This window comes from Monodon monoceros, unplaced genomic scaffold, assembly GCF_005190385.1.
Source record: "Monodon monoceros isolate NGI ecotype Baffin Bay Population unplaced genomic scaffold, NGI_Narwhal_1 Super_Scaffold_16, whole genome shotgun sequence".
NCBI classification, from domain to species: domain Eukaryota; kingdom Metazoa; phylum Chordata; class Mammalia; order Artiodactyla; family Monodontidae; genus Monodon; species Monodon monoceros.
Genome location: NW_021703772.1, coordinates 694,606 through 713,700, shown reverse-complemented (window position 1 = coordinate 713,700; position 19,095 = coordinate 694,606). Strand labels below are relative to the sequence as shown.

The window sequence follows — 19,095 nt, the reverse complement described above, 5'->3', positions numbered from 1 at the left end:
TACTCAAACACCACGTCCTCCCATGGACGCGCCCGCACGTGACAACGCCCCACGGGTGCGGAGCGGGGACGGCCCCTGAGGCAGGGCCGGGGCAGCTCCTCCTTGAACCTGCTTGGGGAAGGCGGGCGCCCCAGAGGCTGTTGGTCCCCTGCTTCCCGGAGCTCCAAAGCCAGAGCGGGAGCCGCGCGCCGCCCTCTCACACACAGCGCCTGCAACATCACGTGGGGGGGGCTTGGGCCACTTGTTGGAATCATATTAAATGTTGAAAGTACTAGAAATAAACAAATCCCGCCAGGACTGTTTACTCAGGGATTCATCTGATATGCTGCATCAATCCGGTCTTCAGCCACTTACATAAAGCTACATCACTCACACAAGACCGCCAACTAGTGGCCGGTGTTGCGGACGCAGGCATGCAGTGACTCACCTGGGGACCTCTCGCGCTAACACATCTGTGAGACCCGCACACAAGTGTCCCATCCCCTGGGAACACGGAAGGCCCACAAGAGACAGAGAAAAACATCAAACCCACACAAACAGGGTCCCCATGACGGCCATCCCATCACCCACGGAGGCCAGGGGCGGGGACTGGGTGGCCACAGGTGCACCTGGGAGGAGGCGGCGAGCTCTCACCCTCGGCTGTGTGCTGGGCATCCCTAGTGGTCTCCCCAGGCCCACTGTGGCTGCCAGCGTCCAGGCAGTTGGCCACGTCTGGCAGCAGAAAGGAACTGTCACAGGCAAGGTCCATGTAGTGGTAGAAACCAGGAATCAGGAAAGTGATGTTCTAGAAAACAAAAGGACATTTCAGAACCTGGCGAGAATCCTCACTGACCCACTGAACCATCCCTCCGTCCCGTCTGGGCAGAGAATGAAGACAACGCCAGCAAGTCTCTGGACAAGGTTAGGAAAGACCCTGGTCAAACTCCTTCTGGCAGACCCGAAGCCCTGGACGCTCAACATGGAAATCAAAACTTGCTTCCCTTTCTCTTAGCACACCCTGACGAGACCGCGTCCACACACTCCCTGGAAGGACCTGGCGCCCCCAATGTTCCTGTGGGGAGCCCTTGTCCAAGAGTTATTCTAACTGCGTTTTCATTAACTTCAATTGAACTAAGTTTGACTTAATTTAACTAAAATTTATTTTACTTGCTTCTTAGTATTTCTATTAAAGAACAGAAAGGGACCTGTTTTGGGAGCCTCAAAAGAAGTTAAAGCTCTGGCTGGCTGGACGGGGTGCAGGGTTGGCTCCAGAAAGAGTGACAAGAGGGGACGGCTGCCTGTGGGGAACAAGGTGCTCAGTGGAAGGCTGTGGGGAACGCCGGGCCTGCACCCACGTCTAGGAGCCAGTCCAGCCAGGTGCAGGGCCTGTGGCCAGGGGCAGGGGTGTCATTCAGGTGTCAAGAGCGACACATCACGCAGCAGCCTCTCCTTCCTCCATGAGCCACCCCCCAGTCGAGTGGGGGCCCGCGCCCCCTCCTCAGAAGCCCTGGAGGACTGCTGAGGCCAGCCAAGGAAAGCCGCTCCGAGGAAGCCTGAGATGCTCGCCTGCCCTCTGAGCCCAGCCCAATCCAAGGAAAAAGGTTCTAGAAACACCTTCCTCCCACCCTGACTCACAACGGACCCCAAGATGGTCAGAGGAGGTGTGGACAAGCCCCAGCCCGTGGGTGTGGAGCGAATCCGCACAGCTGTGACACACACCCTCATCCAATAACTCAGACCCGATCTTGCTTGGGACAGGCTTTGGAGTGAGAGAGCCCCTTCCCTCTCCTGGGGGGGCACATGGCACCCAAAGGCTTTGGGGGTAGCCCAGGCGGGGTCATCAAGTATTCCCTGTGGGGTCCAGATAAATGGGCGCAGGTGGGGGAACAGGGCCGTGAGCAGAGGCCTCCCTCTCTGGGCCCGAGTTCCCGCGGGGAGAGCTGGTGAGCTGGGCTCGAGGATGCAGAAGCACAGGCCTAGGACAGGCCAAGACTGGCTTCCCCAAGGCGGGGCGGGGGAGAAGCACCTTGCCCAGGAGCTCATCCTTTCCATAACCAAACAGCATCAGAGCAAAGCTGTGGTTGATGCCGTAGATGGTCCCGTCCGGCAGGAGGGTGATGAGCCCACTGATGGTGGAAAACACCCAGATGGAGGCCGAGTAGCCCCAGTCAGGGGCCGCCTCGCCGTCTGCTGCCTCCTCGCTGCCGGGTTCAGAGTTCAGCTTTAAGCTCAGAGGGAAGGCGGTGCCATCCTTGGCTCTTCCAACAGACCTCTGAATCCTGAGATTCTGAAAGAAAGACACACCACCGAGCTGACCACAGCACCTCCCATGGCCCGAGCCTTGAGCCTTTGCTGCTTTAGATGTACATCCACCCACGCCCATTGGCGGTGCCCCCCAAACACCTAACTCTCCACACTGCTCTTCCTTCCACTATCTCCCCGCACCACCCCTCTCTGCCCCAGGGAACGCAGAGCCCTGACTGGGAGCTGCGGCCAGGCCGGGGGCCCCGAGCGCAGAGCACACAGGGTCCATCAAGCAAGGCGCCAGCCCTGCGGGAGCAACACCAGCAAGTTCCTCCCTGCTGTCCACCCTGGACCACTGGTGCCCCCCAGCGCCCACCTCTGTAGGCGGCCTCAGCCCCTCAGCCCCGCCCTCTGTCCTCCAGCCTGGGGGGCAGTGGCTTCCCGTAGTTGCTGACCTCTGGGCGGCTTGCCCACCCCCCCACCCTCCGCCTCCTTAGCTCCTCTGTCACCCACGCAACCAAGTCCTCGCATCACGTTTCTCTGCTCAAATACTCGGGCGTATCCGGTCTCCCAAGCCAATCTTGACGGTGCAGCCTCTAACCAGAGGCTTTCTGAGTCAGCTCCCTTCCTGGTCCCAAGACGGCAAGCTGGCCCAGGCCTCATGTCTACCCCTCACTCCATACCGCCTGCCCCCTTCTCAGGGTCCACCCGCAAGACACAAGACCTGCAGAGGCCCGAGGCCTGAATGGCGGGGAGCTCCCACTGCATCAGCACAGCACCCTGACCAGGGGCAGAACTCAAGACCCCAGGCTCCCCGTGGTAAGGGTGCAGGCCAGACCCCAGGCCCCAGGGAGCCCTGAGGAAAGAGGGGGCAGGGTGTCTGTCTCCACTTGCTGCTGGGGGTGTCAGGCGGCTCCAGTGTGGGGCTGCTGGGAGGGCGCTTGCCGTCCTGGCACACACCTCTTGTGGCCACGTGCCTGGGGTGGGCAGACGTTTGCTTACGTTCAGTTAAGCATAAGAGGCTGCCAAATAGTCCCCGAAAGTGGTCGCACCAACTGATGCTCCAGAGCTTTGGGGTCCAAGCGGTCCCACTGCTTTAGAACAGAATAAAGGACGTAAAGAGAATAAGGTACGGGGGAGAGGTTTCCAATTGAGCTGGAAAGCCTAAAAATAGCAAAGCACCACCTCAGAGGGCTCAGCTCTTAGCCTAAGGCCAGTGGGACAGCCAGGGAGTGCCTACAGGTGTCCCGAAAGAATCTGCTATTTCTTGCAGCAGCAGAGCCGACTTCAGCCCCAAATCGACCATCCGGCTGACCCTGCCGGTCACTGGGATGTGACATCAGGTGAATTCCCAGCAACGTGATTGCTTGTGTGAGGGCTGCGTGCTAGTTGGTAAACGGAGCACCTGGAACTGGGAGGACCCAGACGAAAAGAGAACCTTCAGCCTCAAAGCTCCACTGCCCCCAAAGCTGCCGACTGACCCGCCTCTATCTGACCTGCAGTCCTGCCTTGGGGGGAGACCTGCCACCTGCCAATTCCCCCTGCTCCTCTCAGCCCCCAGACCTCTCAATAAAGAGACCCCAGCAGGAGCTCCAGGGAGAGGGCCAAGGGGCAGGAGCAGTCAGTCAGGGAGCCACGGAGGCTCTGAGCCTGCGTCAAGACTGCAGAGCCCAGACACCTCTAAATGGAACCCGTCCCGTCGTGTCCATGCACGGGCCACTCCTACTCTCGGGAAGCCCGGCCTCCATCTGCAGGCCAGGGGTTTGGGTCTAAGAACTTGATGCTCATCAGATAGAGACTCCAGCGGCCACGGGGCCCCAGCCACGGCCAGGCAGCGCAGGTGGTCGGGGGTCCTACCTTGGGGATGTGCTCGCCAGGTGGAGGGAGCTGCACAGAAGGGATAAGGTCTGTGATGCGCTGCCCGACCACTTCCTCCCCAGATGTGAATCCATGCAGGTGGGCAAAGAGACCATCACAGGACGTCACGGTTCCCTTGGAGGAAAAGCCAGCATTTTAAACCCTGTAATCAAAGTTTCTTGCGCGTCAGCTTTAAACCTCACCGAACTTCTGTGTCTTCAAGTTGAAGGCAAGGCTATCGGTGCTACCTCTCCCCCACAACCCGACCCCCACAAAGCGCAGCGGCACAAAGAACGCCGTCTTCCTCCTTCTGCCGGGCGGACCGAAACACGCATCTCTCCAGGCACCCGCAGAAGCCCATACTGCAACCACACCCACGCTCGCCTCTGAGGGCCGTCTGCACCTCAGCCACCACTCGACAGATGTACGTGTTATCGCTTTATTGAAGTGTTGAAACAATCCTGTGAGTGTCAGGATTATATCCCAATTTTACAGGTGAGGGAACGGGGCCACAGGGAGACTGGGTTCCACACAGGTTGTCAGGGGGCTACCGGGGGCCAACCCCCCAGAACCCCATGTCCTCTTTCTGCCCGAAGGCCCCGGTGGGGAGGCGACACGCAGCTGAGAAACAGACTCACGTTGCTCTGGAAAGCCACCCAGGCCGAGACCCTCTCCACGGGCTCCAGCACGACCACGCAGCAGAGGCTGTGCTCCTGCTTCACCCTCTGCATCCACACGGACACCGGGATCTGCTCCCCACTGCGGCTCACGACGTCCACCTGGGGGCAGAGGGGCTCAGACCCGGCCAGAACCTGGCACGTGGGCGTTCCTGGCCGCTGCTCACCTGCCTCACGTTTTGGAAATAAACTAAAGTACAAACAAGGCTTCTGACACCTAACCTTACAGTCTCTGAGTGAATGAATGATCTATCGAAGAGTAGGTTTTTTCCATCCTCAGCCTCATGGTAACAAAGCAGGGGAAAGAGCGGTGTCTATAATTTCTTAAAGAACAGACACCAATACATGCTGAACGTCTGAATTTTCTTCTAGGTAGTCATCTCGTGGACGGGTAATTTTCTGGATGTAGTTGGTCCTATCTAACTTGTTTTGGTGCCTGAGGCTCAGGGCTCAGCATCTAACATGCAGATCAGCCCATCAATGTCCAGCTTGGACACACACAGGAAGGCTCAAAGCTCCAGGGAAACCCTGCAGCCATGCCAGCCCCTCCAAGACCACCAAACAAGCAGGGCGTGGAGATGTGGATGGGAGACAACAGAACCGTGCGACTCCTCGGGAACTTGGTGTGGGCCCTGCAGGCTTGCAAGGCAGTCAAGGCTCCTCCCGACGCAGGAGTACCGGGGACGCGCCAGGCCAGCAGCAGTACCGTCTCTGTTCCCACACGGCCTCCCCCCGCCGCCCCAGGTGCTCCCCATGCCAAGGTTGAGGGCAGGACGGCGCCGGCAGTGACCACCGGCAGTCGAGAGGCCCACACTCACCACCGTGCCGAACACGACAGCAGCGTGGCCGTCGGCCTCCACGTGCTCCTCACTGAGGGCCCGCGCCACATCGGAATCCGGCTTCAGGAAGAACTGTGTGAGCTTCTGGCCAATCAGGTCGTGGCTGCTGTACCCCAGGAGCCGGCAGGCTCTGTCGCTGGCCACCAGGATCTGAGGTCGCAGAGAGGAGGGCACCCGCGTCACCAGCAGCTCCTCTGGCTCCCGGACAGCCGAGGGGAAGGCAGCGAGGAGGTGGTGCGGGGACAGCCCAGTGACCTGTCCTTCCCGCCACGTCCCGCGGCCGTCGAGCTCCCAGCAGAGCCGCCCCGGGTCATCCGGCGTCTCAACCGCATGGAAACAAGAATGACCACCGGCCAGTGCAGCAACGGCACTGAGACTGAAACGACCCACCCTTCACCCGCCGAGATGCACACACCACGTCGTGAAGACCAGGCCGGAGAGACGGGGATGCACGCCCCACGGCCTGCCCGCCTGACAGTCTCAGTTCTTTGCACACAAACGTGCATGATGCAAATGCATTTAATTCAAACACTGAATATCCAGGCCTATTTTAGTTGAGCCAGTGCTTGAGCAAAAGCATGAATAGGTAACGTGCTGCTTCCCTTTCCTTGAATCTCTGCCTTGATGAGAGGATTCAATGTTTCAACTGATTAACACGGAGGTAGGTTTCCAAAGTCCTCTCTCTTTTGCTACTATGTAGGTAGAACCAGCCCCTTTTCTCATTGCACCCAAAACACTCAAGTGCCTCTGTTTGAGGTTATAGGTTGAAGGCACAGACCCCAAACTCACGGCTGGGTCGCAAACCGAAGCACATACCTCTGTGGTCTTGGCGTCCACGGTGAACACGGCCTTGCTGGGGTTGCACACAGGGGCCGGGAGTGGAGGTGTGGACCACCCTGAGGACAAGCCCTGCAGCAGGGAGCAACAGGACGTGCTGCCCAGGGACCCTGCCAGGTCCGCCTGCACAGGCGCAGCCAGCCAGTGCGATTTGCTTGTGCAAATATTTTGGGCAGCCAATGACGACAGACAGTAGGAGCTCCATCTGTCTTCTGGAAAGCAAAGGAAGGGACACTTTAAACCTTGTGTGGCTGAAACACACAAAACACACAGTCCCCACCTCTAGCTCCTGCAAAAGGGTCCAAGGATGAAATTGACCTGCAGGGTTGTGCATCTGAACGTTCCCCAGGGGCCACCTAGACAACCACCACACAGAAGCACAAAGGACCTCAACACTGTGCAAACAACCCTCTGAAGTCCCTTCCCACCCGCCCCTCCCAGGGGCATGCTCCCATGTCCATCGGTCCAAGACCCACAGTCCCTCTGGCTGCTACCCCTCACCCGTCCCTGTGGAGTCTCCCAGACCCCAGAGCTCCCTGCTGTCTCACCACCCGTGCTGGGTCTCCCTCCTCCTTCACCCACAGGCTCACTCCCCACCGCAGCTCCAGAAAGTCAGTTCTCGGCAACATCGCCAGCGGCTCCCAAGTCCCAGCGGTCAACTCCCAGGCCTCGCCCCCCTCTCCCCACGCCTCAGCAGTGCTGGGCCGGGAGGGCCGCTCCCCTCCTCCCAAACTGCCTGCCCTCAGCAGGGCACACTCTGCCCTCCACCTTCTCACCTCTCAACACTGCAGGACCCCAGGCTCAGCCTCAGAACCTCCAACCATCCCTGGTGGCTTTATATACACTTCACATAGACGTGTGCTGATGGCCCTTGGGCTCCAGCTGCCAGCTCCCCCCTTTCCCAGCTCAGTGAATATCAACTCCATCCTTCCAGCAGCTCAGAAAGCAAACAAGCGAACAGGACTCTTTCCTGCTCTCCGCTCTGGGCCCTCAGAGAGGACGCCTGGCTTTCCCAGTCAGCGGGCCCACCCTGACCATCCTTTGAGGCTAGAAACCACACGGTCATCTGTCCCGGGCCTCCTCTTCCCAGGCAGCCAGTGCCAAGCTCAATCCAAACACCTTCGGGCCTCAGGACAAGCACTGAGGCGCCAGCTCTGCCTCTTCCTCCCACCCCTCCCCAGCCAGCGCCCCCGGCTGGAGCCCTCACTCCCGGGGCACCTGCCCGCCTCACAGACCAGCGAGGCCACCGCCACAGCATCTACCTCCTGAGCACAGCTGGCCCCTCCAGATCCTCCTGCCCTCTCCCGGAGACCAGATGCCCCGCTTACCCTGCAGCCCTTTCCCCCAGCTCCAGCTACCTCCCCGTCGTCCTAACAGGCTTCCCCGCGGTCCGGGCCTCCCACCCCCAACAAGCACCTGCCGATGCCCAGGTACACCCTCCGACGATAAGCCACCGAGGCAGAGCAGCGCCTTCCTCCTGGCTGGGTCTGGGCCCCGCAGGCACCAGCTGATGCAGAGAAATAAGGAAGGGGGGGCAGTGGCACCTCCCACTTCTCGGCCAACCCCGGGCACTGCTGCCCGCAAGCCCGTCTAACCTGCCTGCATCCGGGAGGAAAGCAGGAGCCTGGGCACGGTCGGCCAGCATGCGCCAAACCCAGTGAATAAAACTGTGTCTGGCTCGCGCAGCCCACCCGGCCCAGCCCGGCCGTCTCACACACCCCGGAGCGAGAAACCCCGACCCTGGACCACAGGCCAATTCCAACCGCCGCCTGAAAAGGAGTTTCCTGCACAAGAATCACAGCAGAACAAACGTGGCAGGAGAGGGTCCTGCCGGCATCGCCTGAAACGAAGGCCTTTTCTCTGCAGGAGCAGAGCCCCTGAGTGGAGCCAAGCGTGGCCCCCACCTTCATACGCAAGGCGGACGCCACTGGCGATAAGAAGGGCTGCTTACCGGACAGCGCCATCCTGCTCTGGCAGAGCTTCGACAGCCCGTTCCTTCTGCTCGGCTGTCTGTGGGCCAAGGACCAGGACTTGCTGGGCTCGGAGGCGGTCTGCGCGGCAGGGCTCTCTGGCGGCGCTGCCAGGGAGAGGCTCTCGCCCTGGCCCCGGCGGTCCTCTTCTGAGGCCATGGAGCCGCTGTCCTCCATCGGGAGCTGGTGGGCCAGCGGGACCATCGTCCACCGGAAAATGAAGTGAACGGATCAGCGTCTGCAAGGCAAGAACAAAGGCAGCTTAGCCAACTAATTCTTCACAAGGCTGAGCTCAGCTCAGCCCCAAAAGACTCACAGGCGCCCAAGAGCCATCCTGGGTCAGAGCCTACGAAGCAAGGATAGTCGGACGGAGAGAAGTGCATAGGAAGGGATGAGAAAGAGAGAAGGAAAGGGGGGAAAACCAGAACAGAGCGGGAAGGAGCCGTGAAGGACACTTTGCACTACAGTACAGATCCACCGCCAGGAGGCCCAGGCCAGGGGCCTTGATGAAGGAGGAGGCCAGGGCCAGGGCGACGTGCCCCTAGAGCCTACACCCCACTTCTGGATTACCTTCTGGGCATGCGGAACCCAGAGCTCCCGGCCAGAGGGCCTGGAGCCCACTCTCCAGACCTGCACCGGCCTCTTCCCCTCATCAGTCCTCCCATATTACAGCACCCACCGACCCAAGGACAGGCCGAGGAGCAGCCCTGCTCCAACGATAAGAAGGCAGAGGGAGACCAAGCTTCAACAGCAGGCCTCCCAACACAGGATGGACCTGGCAGCTGTCCCTTCCCATGCCACCACATTACAGCAAAGAAACCTAAGGAAGCCCAACCCACGCATCCCACCCTGGCTTCAAAGTCATCATAAAGATTCGTCAGGGTAGGAGGGCAGTGCCTTTCACAGTGAACAGTTTGTGGGCTGATCTATCATTTTGCATACACTGACAGCAATGTGGGGTCTCTGGTACGCTCATGCCCCAGGTCCCTCAGATGTTAACATTAGGGCCTGGCAATGCCCACCTGGGCTGCGCGCTGACCTCGGTGGTATGGGGGGCCCCCTAGACAGAGGGAAAACTGGAGGTCCCACTAAGACCTGTGTGGAAGGATCATGACATCAAAACACGCCACAGAGCTACATAAACAAAGGTCATTGCAGGTAGAGGAACAAAAATAGCCAATAGAACAAAGTCAATTTCAGAAACAGACCGAAGGGACACTGGCACACAGTGAAGAGCAGTAGGACACCGCCAGCGTGTTCCCCAGCTCGGCGAAGCCCTGGACAGGCACCTGACCTTCCGGTGCCAGTTTCCTCATGTGTAAAATGTGATTAACAATAATCCACACCTCATAATACTCTTGTGAGGATTCAGAGACCTAAGTTGGGGCTGGCATACTGTAAGTGCTTAATAACTGTGATCTGCTAGTTTTAAATGGAATTAGAATAATTAGTTTGGGGCAAAATTGCATCCCTATGACTTTCCATGTGCAAAAATTAGTTCCAGATGAATTAAAGAACAAAAGACAAAAGTTCTAGAAAAAAAATAAGACTAAGAATATAGTGGACTGGATAACTCTTTGTGGCCCTTGCATTTTAGAACAACTAGGTCTCACCAAGAATATGGTTGCCATGGCATCTGTGAGCTACCTGAAAGTAGGAGAAACTTCCAAAAGGTAAAAACAATACACATGAGATGAAACCAGAACTGGGAGAGTGAGTCACCTCAAGAGACAAGATAGTTACCCTTAGACTCCTGAAAGAAGCCAGGGACCCTTGAAGCGGGGCAGTGTGGCCCTAATTCAGTAGCACCCCCAAGATCCTGGCAAAAGCAATCCTCTCAGAAACAAAGCATCCTAAAGAAAGGCCTGAGATTTTCCAAAGATTAAGATTAACCAAATATGCTCTCTTTCAATTAAACAGATAAGAAAACAAAATACCATGAGTGAAAGTCTGCAGAAAAATCAAACAACAAAGTCATTTACACAAGAAGACTAAATGGTCGAAATAACTGCAAATGTGTTTAAAAATATAAAAGATGGAGTCTTTTGCTCACTAAAGTGAGCAAACAAGAGTTTCTCAAAATAACTAGGAAGATATTGAAAGAATCAAACCAGCTTTTCAGAAATTAATTTTTTTTTTTTTTTTTTTTGCGGTACGCAGGCCTCTCACTGTTGTGGCCTCTCCCGTCGCGGAGCACAGGCTCCGGACGCGCAGGCCCAGCAGCCATGGCTCACGGGCCCAGCCGCTCCACGGCATGTGGGATCTTCCCGGACCGGGGCAGGAACCCGTGTCCCCTGCATCGGCAGGCGGACTCCCAACCACTGCGCCACCAGGGAAGCCCAGAAATTTTTTTTTTTTTAAACCAGTAGAGCTTAAGTTCAGTAGAACTGGAAGGTTGTAGGAAACAGAGATTTTGCTCTTAAAGGTTGTGCACAGACTCTCACACACTCTGAAATCCAGCACAGAGGCAGTGGTTTCAAAGGAGCCTGGGTCAACCCACTTGTTGATCTTAGAGAGCCTCCTGGAAAGGCAGGGGCAGCTGCGGCTCACCCTGGGGACTGGGACACTGGCTGCAGCCATTTCTGTGATTGTGTTCCACAGTGCTGACACCAGGGCTGGTGGGTACAATTTTGGAATCCTCCCTCTAGCCTAGTAGCACCAGGTGCTCTGTCCATCCCACCAGTGTGCTCACAGCCACTTCACGTGGCTGGGCCTCACAAGCAGCTGGGCTGGGGCCCAGTTCCACACAGCAGCACACCCACAGCAGCGGGCCCCACCACAAAAGAAGGGCGCACGCAGCCCACACAGGGAGCACCCCTGAAGCAGCTGGCTCTGGTGGCCAGAGGGGAGTGTGCTGCTGAGTCCCACAGGACACCTCTCACATAAGGCCACTTCTCCAAGGCTGGGAGACATAAACAACCTACCTAAAACAAAGAAATAAAGATTAGCAAAATGAAGAGACAGAGGAATATATTCCAAATGAAAAACCTCAGAGAAAGGACTAAATGGATATGAGTAATCCACCTGATAAAAGACTCCAAGGTAATGATCATAAAGATGCCCACAGGATTCAGGAGGAGAATGGATGAGCACAGTGAGAGGTTCAACAAAGAGTTAGAAAATATACAGAAGAACCAATCAGAACTAAAGAATACAATAAATGAAAAAATACACTAGAAGGAATCAACAGTAGATTAGATGACAGAGGAACAGATCAGTGATCTGGAAGACAGAGTAGTAGAAATCACCCAAGCTGAACAGAAAAAATAAAAAAGAATTAATAAAAATGAGAATAGTTTCAGGGACCTCTGGAACAACTACAAGCATACTAACATTCAAATTAGAGGGGTTCCAGAAAGAGAAGGGAGAGAGAAAGGGCAGAGAACTTATTTGAAAAAATAATAGCAGAAAAATTCTTCAACCTGGGGAAGGAAACAGACATCCAGGTCCAGGAAGCATAGAAAGCCCCAAAAAAGATGAACACAAAGAGGTACACACTGTAATTAAAAGACACACTGTAATTAAAATGTCAAAAGTTAAAGATAAATAGAAAATCTTAAAAGCAGCAAGAGAAAAACCATTGGTTACATACAAAGGAATTCCCAGAAGACCATCAGGTGACTTTTCAGCAGAAATTCTGCAGGCCAGAAGGGAGCAGCACCATATATTCAAAGTGATGAAAGGAAAAAACCTACAACCGAGAATACTCTACTTGGCAAGGCTAACATTCAGATTTGAAGGAGAGATAAGGAGTTTTACAGACAAGCAAAAGCTAAGCAAGTTCAGCACCACTAAACCAGCCTTACAGAAATGTTACAGGGACTTCCCTAAACAGAAGAGAAAAGGTCACAACTAGACATTTTTAAACTGTGAAAGAAAAAAAATCCCAGTGGTAAAGGCAAACATAGAAAAGGCAGTGGATCAACCACTTATAAAGCTAGTAGAAAGGTTGAAAGACAGAAGTAGTAAAATCACCTATACCTATAAGTAGTTAAGGGATACACAAAATAAAAGATGTGAAATATGACATCAGTAACATAAAATGTGGTATGGGGAGGGAATAAAATGTAGGGCTTTTAGAATGCACTTGAACTTAAGCAACTATCAACTTAAAATAATCACATATACATATAGGTTGTTATATATGAATCTCATGACAATCACAAACAAAACACCCTATAATACATAAACAGAAAGAAAGAAATTGAAACGTAACACTAAAGATAGTCACAAAAATCACAAGGTGAGAGAGCAAGAGAAGAGAAAAGAAACAGAGAAGCACTACAAAAACAATCAGAAAACAATTAACAAAATGGCAATAAGTACATACCTATGAATAATTATTTTAAATGTAAATGGACCAAATGCTCCAATCAAAACACATAAAGTGGCTGAATGAATGAAAAAACAAGATCCATATATATGCTGCCTACAAGAGACTCACTCCAGATCTAAAGACACTCACAGACAGAAGTGAAGGAGCAAGAAAAAGGTATTTCATGCAAATGGAAATAAAAGAAAGCTAGGGTAGAAATACTTATATCAGATAAGATAAACTTTAAAACAAAGACTGTAACAAGAGGCAAAGAAGGGCATTACAAAATGATAAAGTGACTCAATCCAACAGGAGAATATAACACTTGTAAATATATATACACCCAACCTAGGAGTACCTAAATACATAAAGCAAATATTAACAGACATAAAGGGAGATAAATAGGCGGTAACATAATAACAGCAGAGGACTTTAACACCCCCAGTCACATCAATGGACAGATCATCCAGACAGAAAATCAGTAAGGAAACTCTGGCCTTAAATGACACATTAGATCAGACTGACTTAATAGACATATGGAGAACACTTCATCCAAAAACAGCACAATACGCATTCTTTTCAAGTGCACATGGAACATTCTCCAGGATAGATCACATGAAAGGCCACAAACAACCTCAGTAAATTTAAGAAGACTGAAATCATATCAAGCATCTTTTCTGACCACAACATCATGAAATGAAAAATTAATTACAAGAAAAAAAATGGAAAAACACAAACATGTGGAGGCTAAACAGCCTACTTAACAACCAATGGATCAATAAAGGAATCAAAGAGGAAATGAAAGGAAAAAAAAAAAACCTCAAGACAAATGAAAACAGAAACACAATGAGCCAAAATCTATGGGACACAGCAAAAGCAGTTCCAAGAGGGAAGATTATAGTAATTCACGTTTACCTCAACAAACAAGAAAAATCTTAAATAAACAATCTAACATTACACCTAAAGGAAACAGAATAAGAAGAACAAAGCCCAAAGTTAGTAGAAGGAAAGAAATAATAAAGATCAGAGTGGAAACAGAGATAAAAAATTAACAAGATCAATGAAACTAAGAGCTGGTTCTTTCAAAAGATTAAACAAAACTTATAAACCTTTAGCCACATTCATCAAGGAAAAAAAAAAGAGAGGGTACAGATAAATAAACTCAGAAATGAAACAGGAGTTACAACTGACACCACAGAAATACAAAGGGACCATAAGAGATTACTATAAAAAATTATACACCAACAAATTGGACAATCTAGAAGAAAGGGATAAATTCCTAGAAACATACAATGTTCCAAGTGACTGAATCAGGAAGAAATAGAAATCTGTACAGACTGATTACTGGTAGTGAAACTGCATCAGTAATCAGAACACTCCCAACAAACAAAACACCAGGACCAGATGGCTTCACAGGTGAATTCTACCAAGAAGAGTCAATACCTATCTTCTTCAAACTACTCCAAAAAATTGAAAAGCAAGAATCACTCCCAAATTCATTCTACAAGGCCAGCATTACCCTGATACCAAAACCAGACAAAGACACTACAAAAACAACCACAGGCCAATATCCCTGACAAACACAGATGCAAAAATCCTCAACAAAATACCAGCAAACTGAATTCAACAATACATTGAAAGGATCATACACCATGAGCAGGTGAGATTTATCCCAGAGATGCAAGGGTGGTTCAGTACCTGCAGATCAATCAACATGATACACATTAACAAGACAAAAGATAAAAATCCTACAATCATCTTAATAGATGCAGAAAAAACATCTGACAAAATCCAATTTCCATTTATGACAAAAAATTTTAACAAAGTGGGTATACTGGGAATATACCTCAACATAATAAAGGTCATATATGACAAAACCACACCTAATGTCATACTCAATGGTGAAAAGTTGAAAGCTTTTCATCTAAGATTGGGAAGAAGACAAGGATGCCTACTCTCACCACTTTTATTCAACATAGTATTAGAAGTCCAAGCCTAAGCAATCAGACAAGAAAAAGAAACAAAAAGTATTCAAACTGGAACGGAAGAATTAAAATTGTCACTATTTGCAGATGACATGACACTATATATTAAAAACCTTAAAGATCCCACCAAAAAACTATTAAAACTAACAAGTGAATTCAGTAAGGTTACAGGATACAAAATTATATAGACATACATATATATATATATATATATATACACACATATGATCGAATATTACTCAGTCAAAAAGAGAATGAAATCTTGCCATTTGCAACAACATGGAAGGATCTAGATGTTATTACGCTAAGCAAAATAAGTCAGAGAAAGACAAATACCATATGATTTCACTTATATGTGGCTCTAAAAAACAAAAAACAAAACAAATGTAGAAACAAAACAGAAAGACTCATAAGTACAGAGAAAAAACCTGGTGGCGGCCAGAAGGGAGGTAGCTGGGGGGATTAGTGAAATAGATGAGGGAGATTAAGAGGTACAAACTCCCAGTTATACAATAAGTAAGTCACAGGGATGTAATGTAGGGAATATAGTCAACAGTATTGTAATAATTTTGTATGATGACAGATGGTTACTAAACTTATTGTGGAGATCATTTCCTAAAGTATATAAATGTCAAACCACTATGTTGTACACCTGAAACCAATACTGTATGCCAACTATATTTCAATTTTAAAAAAGGAAAAGAAAAAGAAAAATGGGCAATAGATAGAAACAAGAATTTCACAAGAGAAAATCCTATAAACCTATGATAAGAAGCTTAACTTTACTAGCATAATCATGACAATTTTACACCTACTAAATCAGCAAAAATTAAGAACCTAAAAATTTTAATACCAAATGTTGATAAAGATGTGGATCAATGGGAAGGCTAACAAATTAATATAATCTCTTTAGAAAACAATTTAAGTCAAACATTCTCCTCTGACAGTACTTTCCACTCTTAGATTTATATTCTATAGATATTCTTACACATAGGTAGCAAGTCACACTCAAGAACGTTCAGGGCTGTATGGTTCATAACGGCAAAAGAAAAAAGAAAAGAAAAAACCTAAACATTTAGCAATTAGAAAATAGATTTAAAATTCTGGTATATTCATGCTATGAATTATAGCAGTGAAAACAAATTCTATACACACAAGGATAACTGTTAGCAATGTAAGTGAAAAAAACCAAGTTATGAAAGACTATCGGCAATAGGATTCCCTTTCTATCATACCCCCCTCATCTAAATATATTGTTTAGGGGTACACAGTTACGTGACAAACCCAAACTTCAGGCAGGAGATGTCCTATGAGGGTCCAGCAGCAAGCTGCAATGAGGGAGGGCACAATGGCACAGGGTCTCCCAGTTCCTAATTTGGGTGGTGAGTTTAAACACGTTCATTTTACTGTTTTGATTTGTGACTAATATTGCAAATGAATCAACTAGTATATACTGGAAAATTGAGATGTTTTACATGTGCATGTTTATATCCTGCACAGGACCCTAAAAAGCAATAGCTGGCTATGAACCAAATGGTGAGTAGGAAGCAAGAAAGAAGCGAAATAATAAACTTATTAGAATGTGTTGCTCTCCTTCAAGTAGCAACATTTAAATGTCACAGGTTGATATTCCCTTCTTTAAGCATCTCAATGCACTAATTATTCTGCAATAACTAACAACAACATGATCATATTTCAGTTTTCCACTTCTATAACCAGCCTATAGACAAAGCCCAGAAGACTTGATTACGACTTCAGACTACACAGTAAGTGCTATAAAACTTTACTTTGTAAAAGAAAGTAATAAAACTCTTCAGAATACATTGTAAATATTACAAAAGTTTACTTTGTATAATAAAACTGACAAGAAACAGGGAGAGGAAGGAAGGAAATGTGGAGAGAGGAGGAGGGAACAAAATGTTTTGTCCTTCCTGGGGCGAAGTAAATAGTGTCTAAAGTTGATAAATTAAGAAGTGGACACAGAAAAGACAATCCGTTTTCCCTTGGTGCCTCCTGTGCTGTTCGCAGTCTGCCGAGCTAGTTCAGCATTGCACAGCACATTCAGGCCACAGCCCCAGGCTGGCCCCTGAGAGCACAGACCCTAGCTTCACACAGCCTTAGATCTCTTCCTTTTTTACAAGTTCAGTTTTGACTCAGGCCTAATCCAGGACTAGGTTTTTAGAATAGGTGTTGTTTTTTTGCTGTGTGTGTGTGTTTCCTTTTTTTGGGGGGGGGAGGATATTATTTTGTTTTGTTTTGTAGCCACTCTGAGCAGAAGATGTGGGAAGCTGGACCCAGAGAGCACCTGATGGTGCTTCAGAGCAATCCTACTCCCGTTGCTGGTTTTGATTCCAGAAGGTGTAAGTGACACTTCCCACCCCCCACCAAACAGAAGAGGTTTGCAGGGAGCTTCTGGAATAGTACTCCTTGCTCTTATGGGTGAACTTCTGGAGGCCACCGACTTTCTCCCACTAGAACAAACGCTAGGAAGCAAATAGCTCCAAATGCTCCCACCACTGCTATACAACCGAGAGCAGAACCAGCCTCAGGATGAAGCTAACACGGTGGCAAGCAGAGCTGAAAATGGCAAGATGTCATTTTGAACCACTGGATGAACCTACCACAAAACATGCCTTTCTCTGGACTTTAGGCTTGGGGGCCAATAACTTCACTCACCGTCAGACCCGTTTTGAGACTATCTCTCTGTTTCTTGCATCAAGGAATCCTACAGAGTATCCAGGATGATGGCTGCTGTGAGGGAGGGTGTAAGCAAAGGGCACCTCTCAGACCTGAAAGGTCCTCAAAGGCATCCTGGAGGAGGCACCAGCAGGGCTGAGCCCAGCAAGGTAGAGTAAAGAAGCCTCCCAGGCAGAACCACAGTAAGTGAACGATTCCCACAGAGCCCTTGGGGAGGAGTTCAGCGCACAGGAGAGTCGGTGGAGATGGGCCTGGAGAAGCTGGTTGGGATTCCCAGGGCCTCCTATGCCGGCCCAAGCAGTATGGATCTTATTTAGAGGTCTATGCTTGTAAGTAACCTGACCAGTGGGGGAGGAGGGGGGAGTTACAGTCAGGCAAAAAATTATGAGGTCTTAACTTAAAGCAACACCAGAAAGACGGAGAGGGGAAGCCACAAGAGAAATTAGACATAGAATTGATATAGGATTACTGGGCGAGATGTGGAAGGTAAGGGGATAAAAGTCATCAAAACCGCATCCCAAGGCCACGGCCCTTGTCTAGAAAAAGAAACACTGGTGAGGAGGTTAAAGATAAAGCCCAGGTGTGTAGTGGGGACGTCAGGAAGCATGGACATGGCGCTACAGCCCATGGCTCCCCCCACAAACGTCTACTGAGAAGCTCCTACGTGCCGGGCACCGTGAGCCGAGAGCGAGACGCGGTCTGCCTCCTCCTGGCCCCCTTCCAGTAGGGGGACAAGGCACACACAGTCGCTCTAGGGTCGAGGACGGAGCGCCAGGTGGGTCCAGGCCGAGGCCAAGACCCCGAGGCGCGCAGAGAGACGGGCGCGGCCGCGGCCGGGGGCAAACGGCCGCAGGGCGGCAAGCGGACCACCACCCGGCCGCGCCGCACGGAGGGCACGCGGGCGGCGCGGGGTCGCGGTCCGGCTCCCCCTGTGCTGGTAGCTCACCTGAGGCCGCAGAGAGTCACGCGCCGACCTCCCAACACCCGCCGGGAGGGAGCCCATCCGCGCCTCTAGCCCCACCGACCAATGGCAGAGCGACCGATGCCGACTGACAGTACTCACGGGCCAACCGCTAGCGCCTGTGGGCGGGGACGCAGCAAGCCCGGGAGGAGACGCCCGCGCTAACGGTTGCTAGGGACGCACCGGAGTCTGTCTAAGGCGCCTCGGAGGAGCCAAAAGAGACAGGGCCTCCACCAGCACGGTCCGCGGACGCCGTTTTCTCTGGTCTCAGGAAGGGTGAGCAGCGCGGAGCTCGCCCCTCGGAGACCTCGACCTGAAGGCGGGGAGCGCAGGGCTGCTCCCTCACGGCCCACGATGCCCGCGGAGCCGGGGGCCAACGGGGGCTGCGGCGCCCTCAGTGGCCGGGTCGGCGTCCCGGGCCCCGAGCGGCTCTCCCGGCACTTCGGGCGGACCCGGTAGCGGACAGGCCCCGGGCCCGAAACGAGCGCGGGCTCCCTACGCTAAGCGTTGACTGGAAGTGGCCCCTTCACACGGGCTCAGTCCGTGCGGCGACGCCGGAACAATGTCGGCACATTGTGCAGACGCAGACGCTGAGGCCCGGAGGGGCCGGGGATGCGCTCGATTGGCCCGCACTTTGCAGCCCCACGCAGGGACCCGCCCCGCCGTGTCTGGCTACCAGCCCACGAGCCCAGAGCGGCTCCCAGACTCTTCTCCGCTCTCCTGCAGGCTCGGCT

General features: G+C 51.4%; 1 protein-coding gene across 2 annotated transcripts in view; it reads right to left on the bottom strand.

The window, feature by feature from the left end:
* The window catches only part of PASK (PAS domain containing serine/threonine kinase), a 38,460-nt gene extending 20,052 nt beyond the window's left edge, over positions 1-18,408 (bottom strand). For both annotated transcript variants that reach the window (XM_029224453.1, XM_029224454.1), the window contains exons 1-8: positions 18,347-18,408; positions 8,385-8,641; positions 6,413-6,645; positions 5,576-5,746; positions 4,719-4,859; positions 4,081-4,215; positions 2,006-2,266; positions 634-784 (exon numbers count right to left, since the gene is read on the bottom strand). In XM_029224453.1, the coding sequence (XP_029080286.1) occupies positions 634-784; positions 2,006-2,266; positions 4,081-4,215; positions 4,719-4,859; positions 5,576-5,746; positions 6,413-6,645; positions 8,385-8,607 (1,315 nt within the window). In that variant the 5' untranslated portion in view covers positions 8,608-8,641; positions 18,347-18,408. The remainder of the gene's footprint in view (positions 1-633; positions 785-2,005; positions 2,267-4,080; positions 4,216-4,718; positions 4,860-5,575; positions 5,747-6,412; positions 6,646-8,384; positions 8,642-18,346) is intronic.
* Between the last annotated feature and the right edge of the window lie 687 nt (positions 18,409-19,095).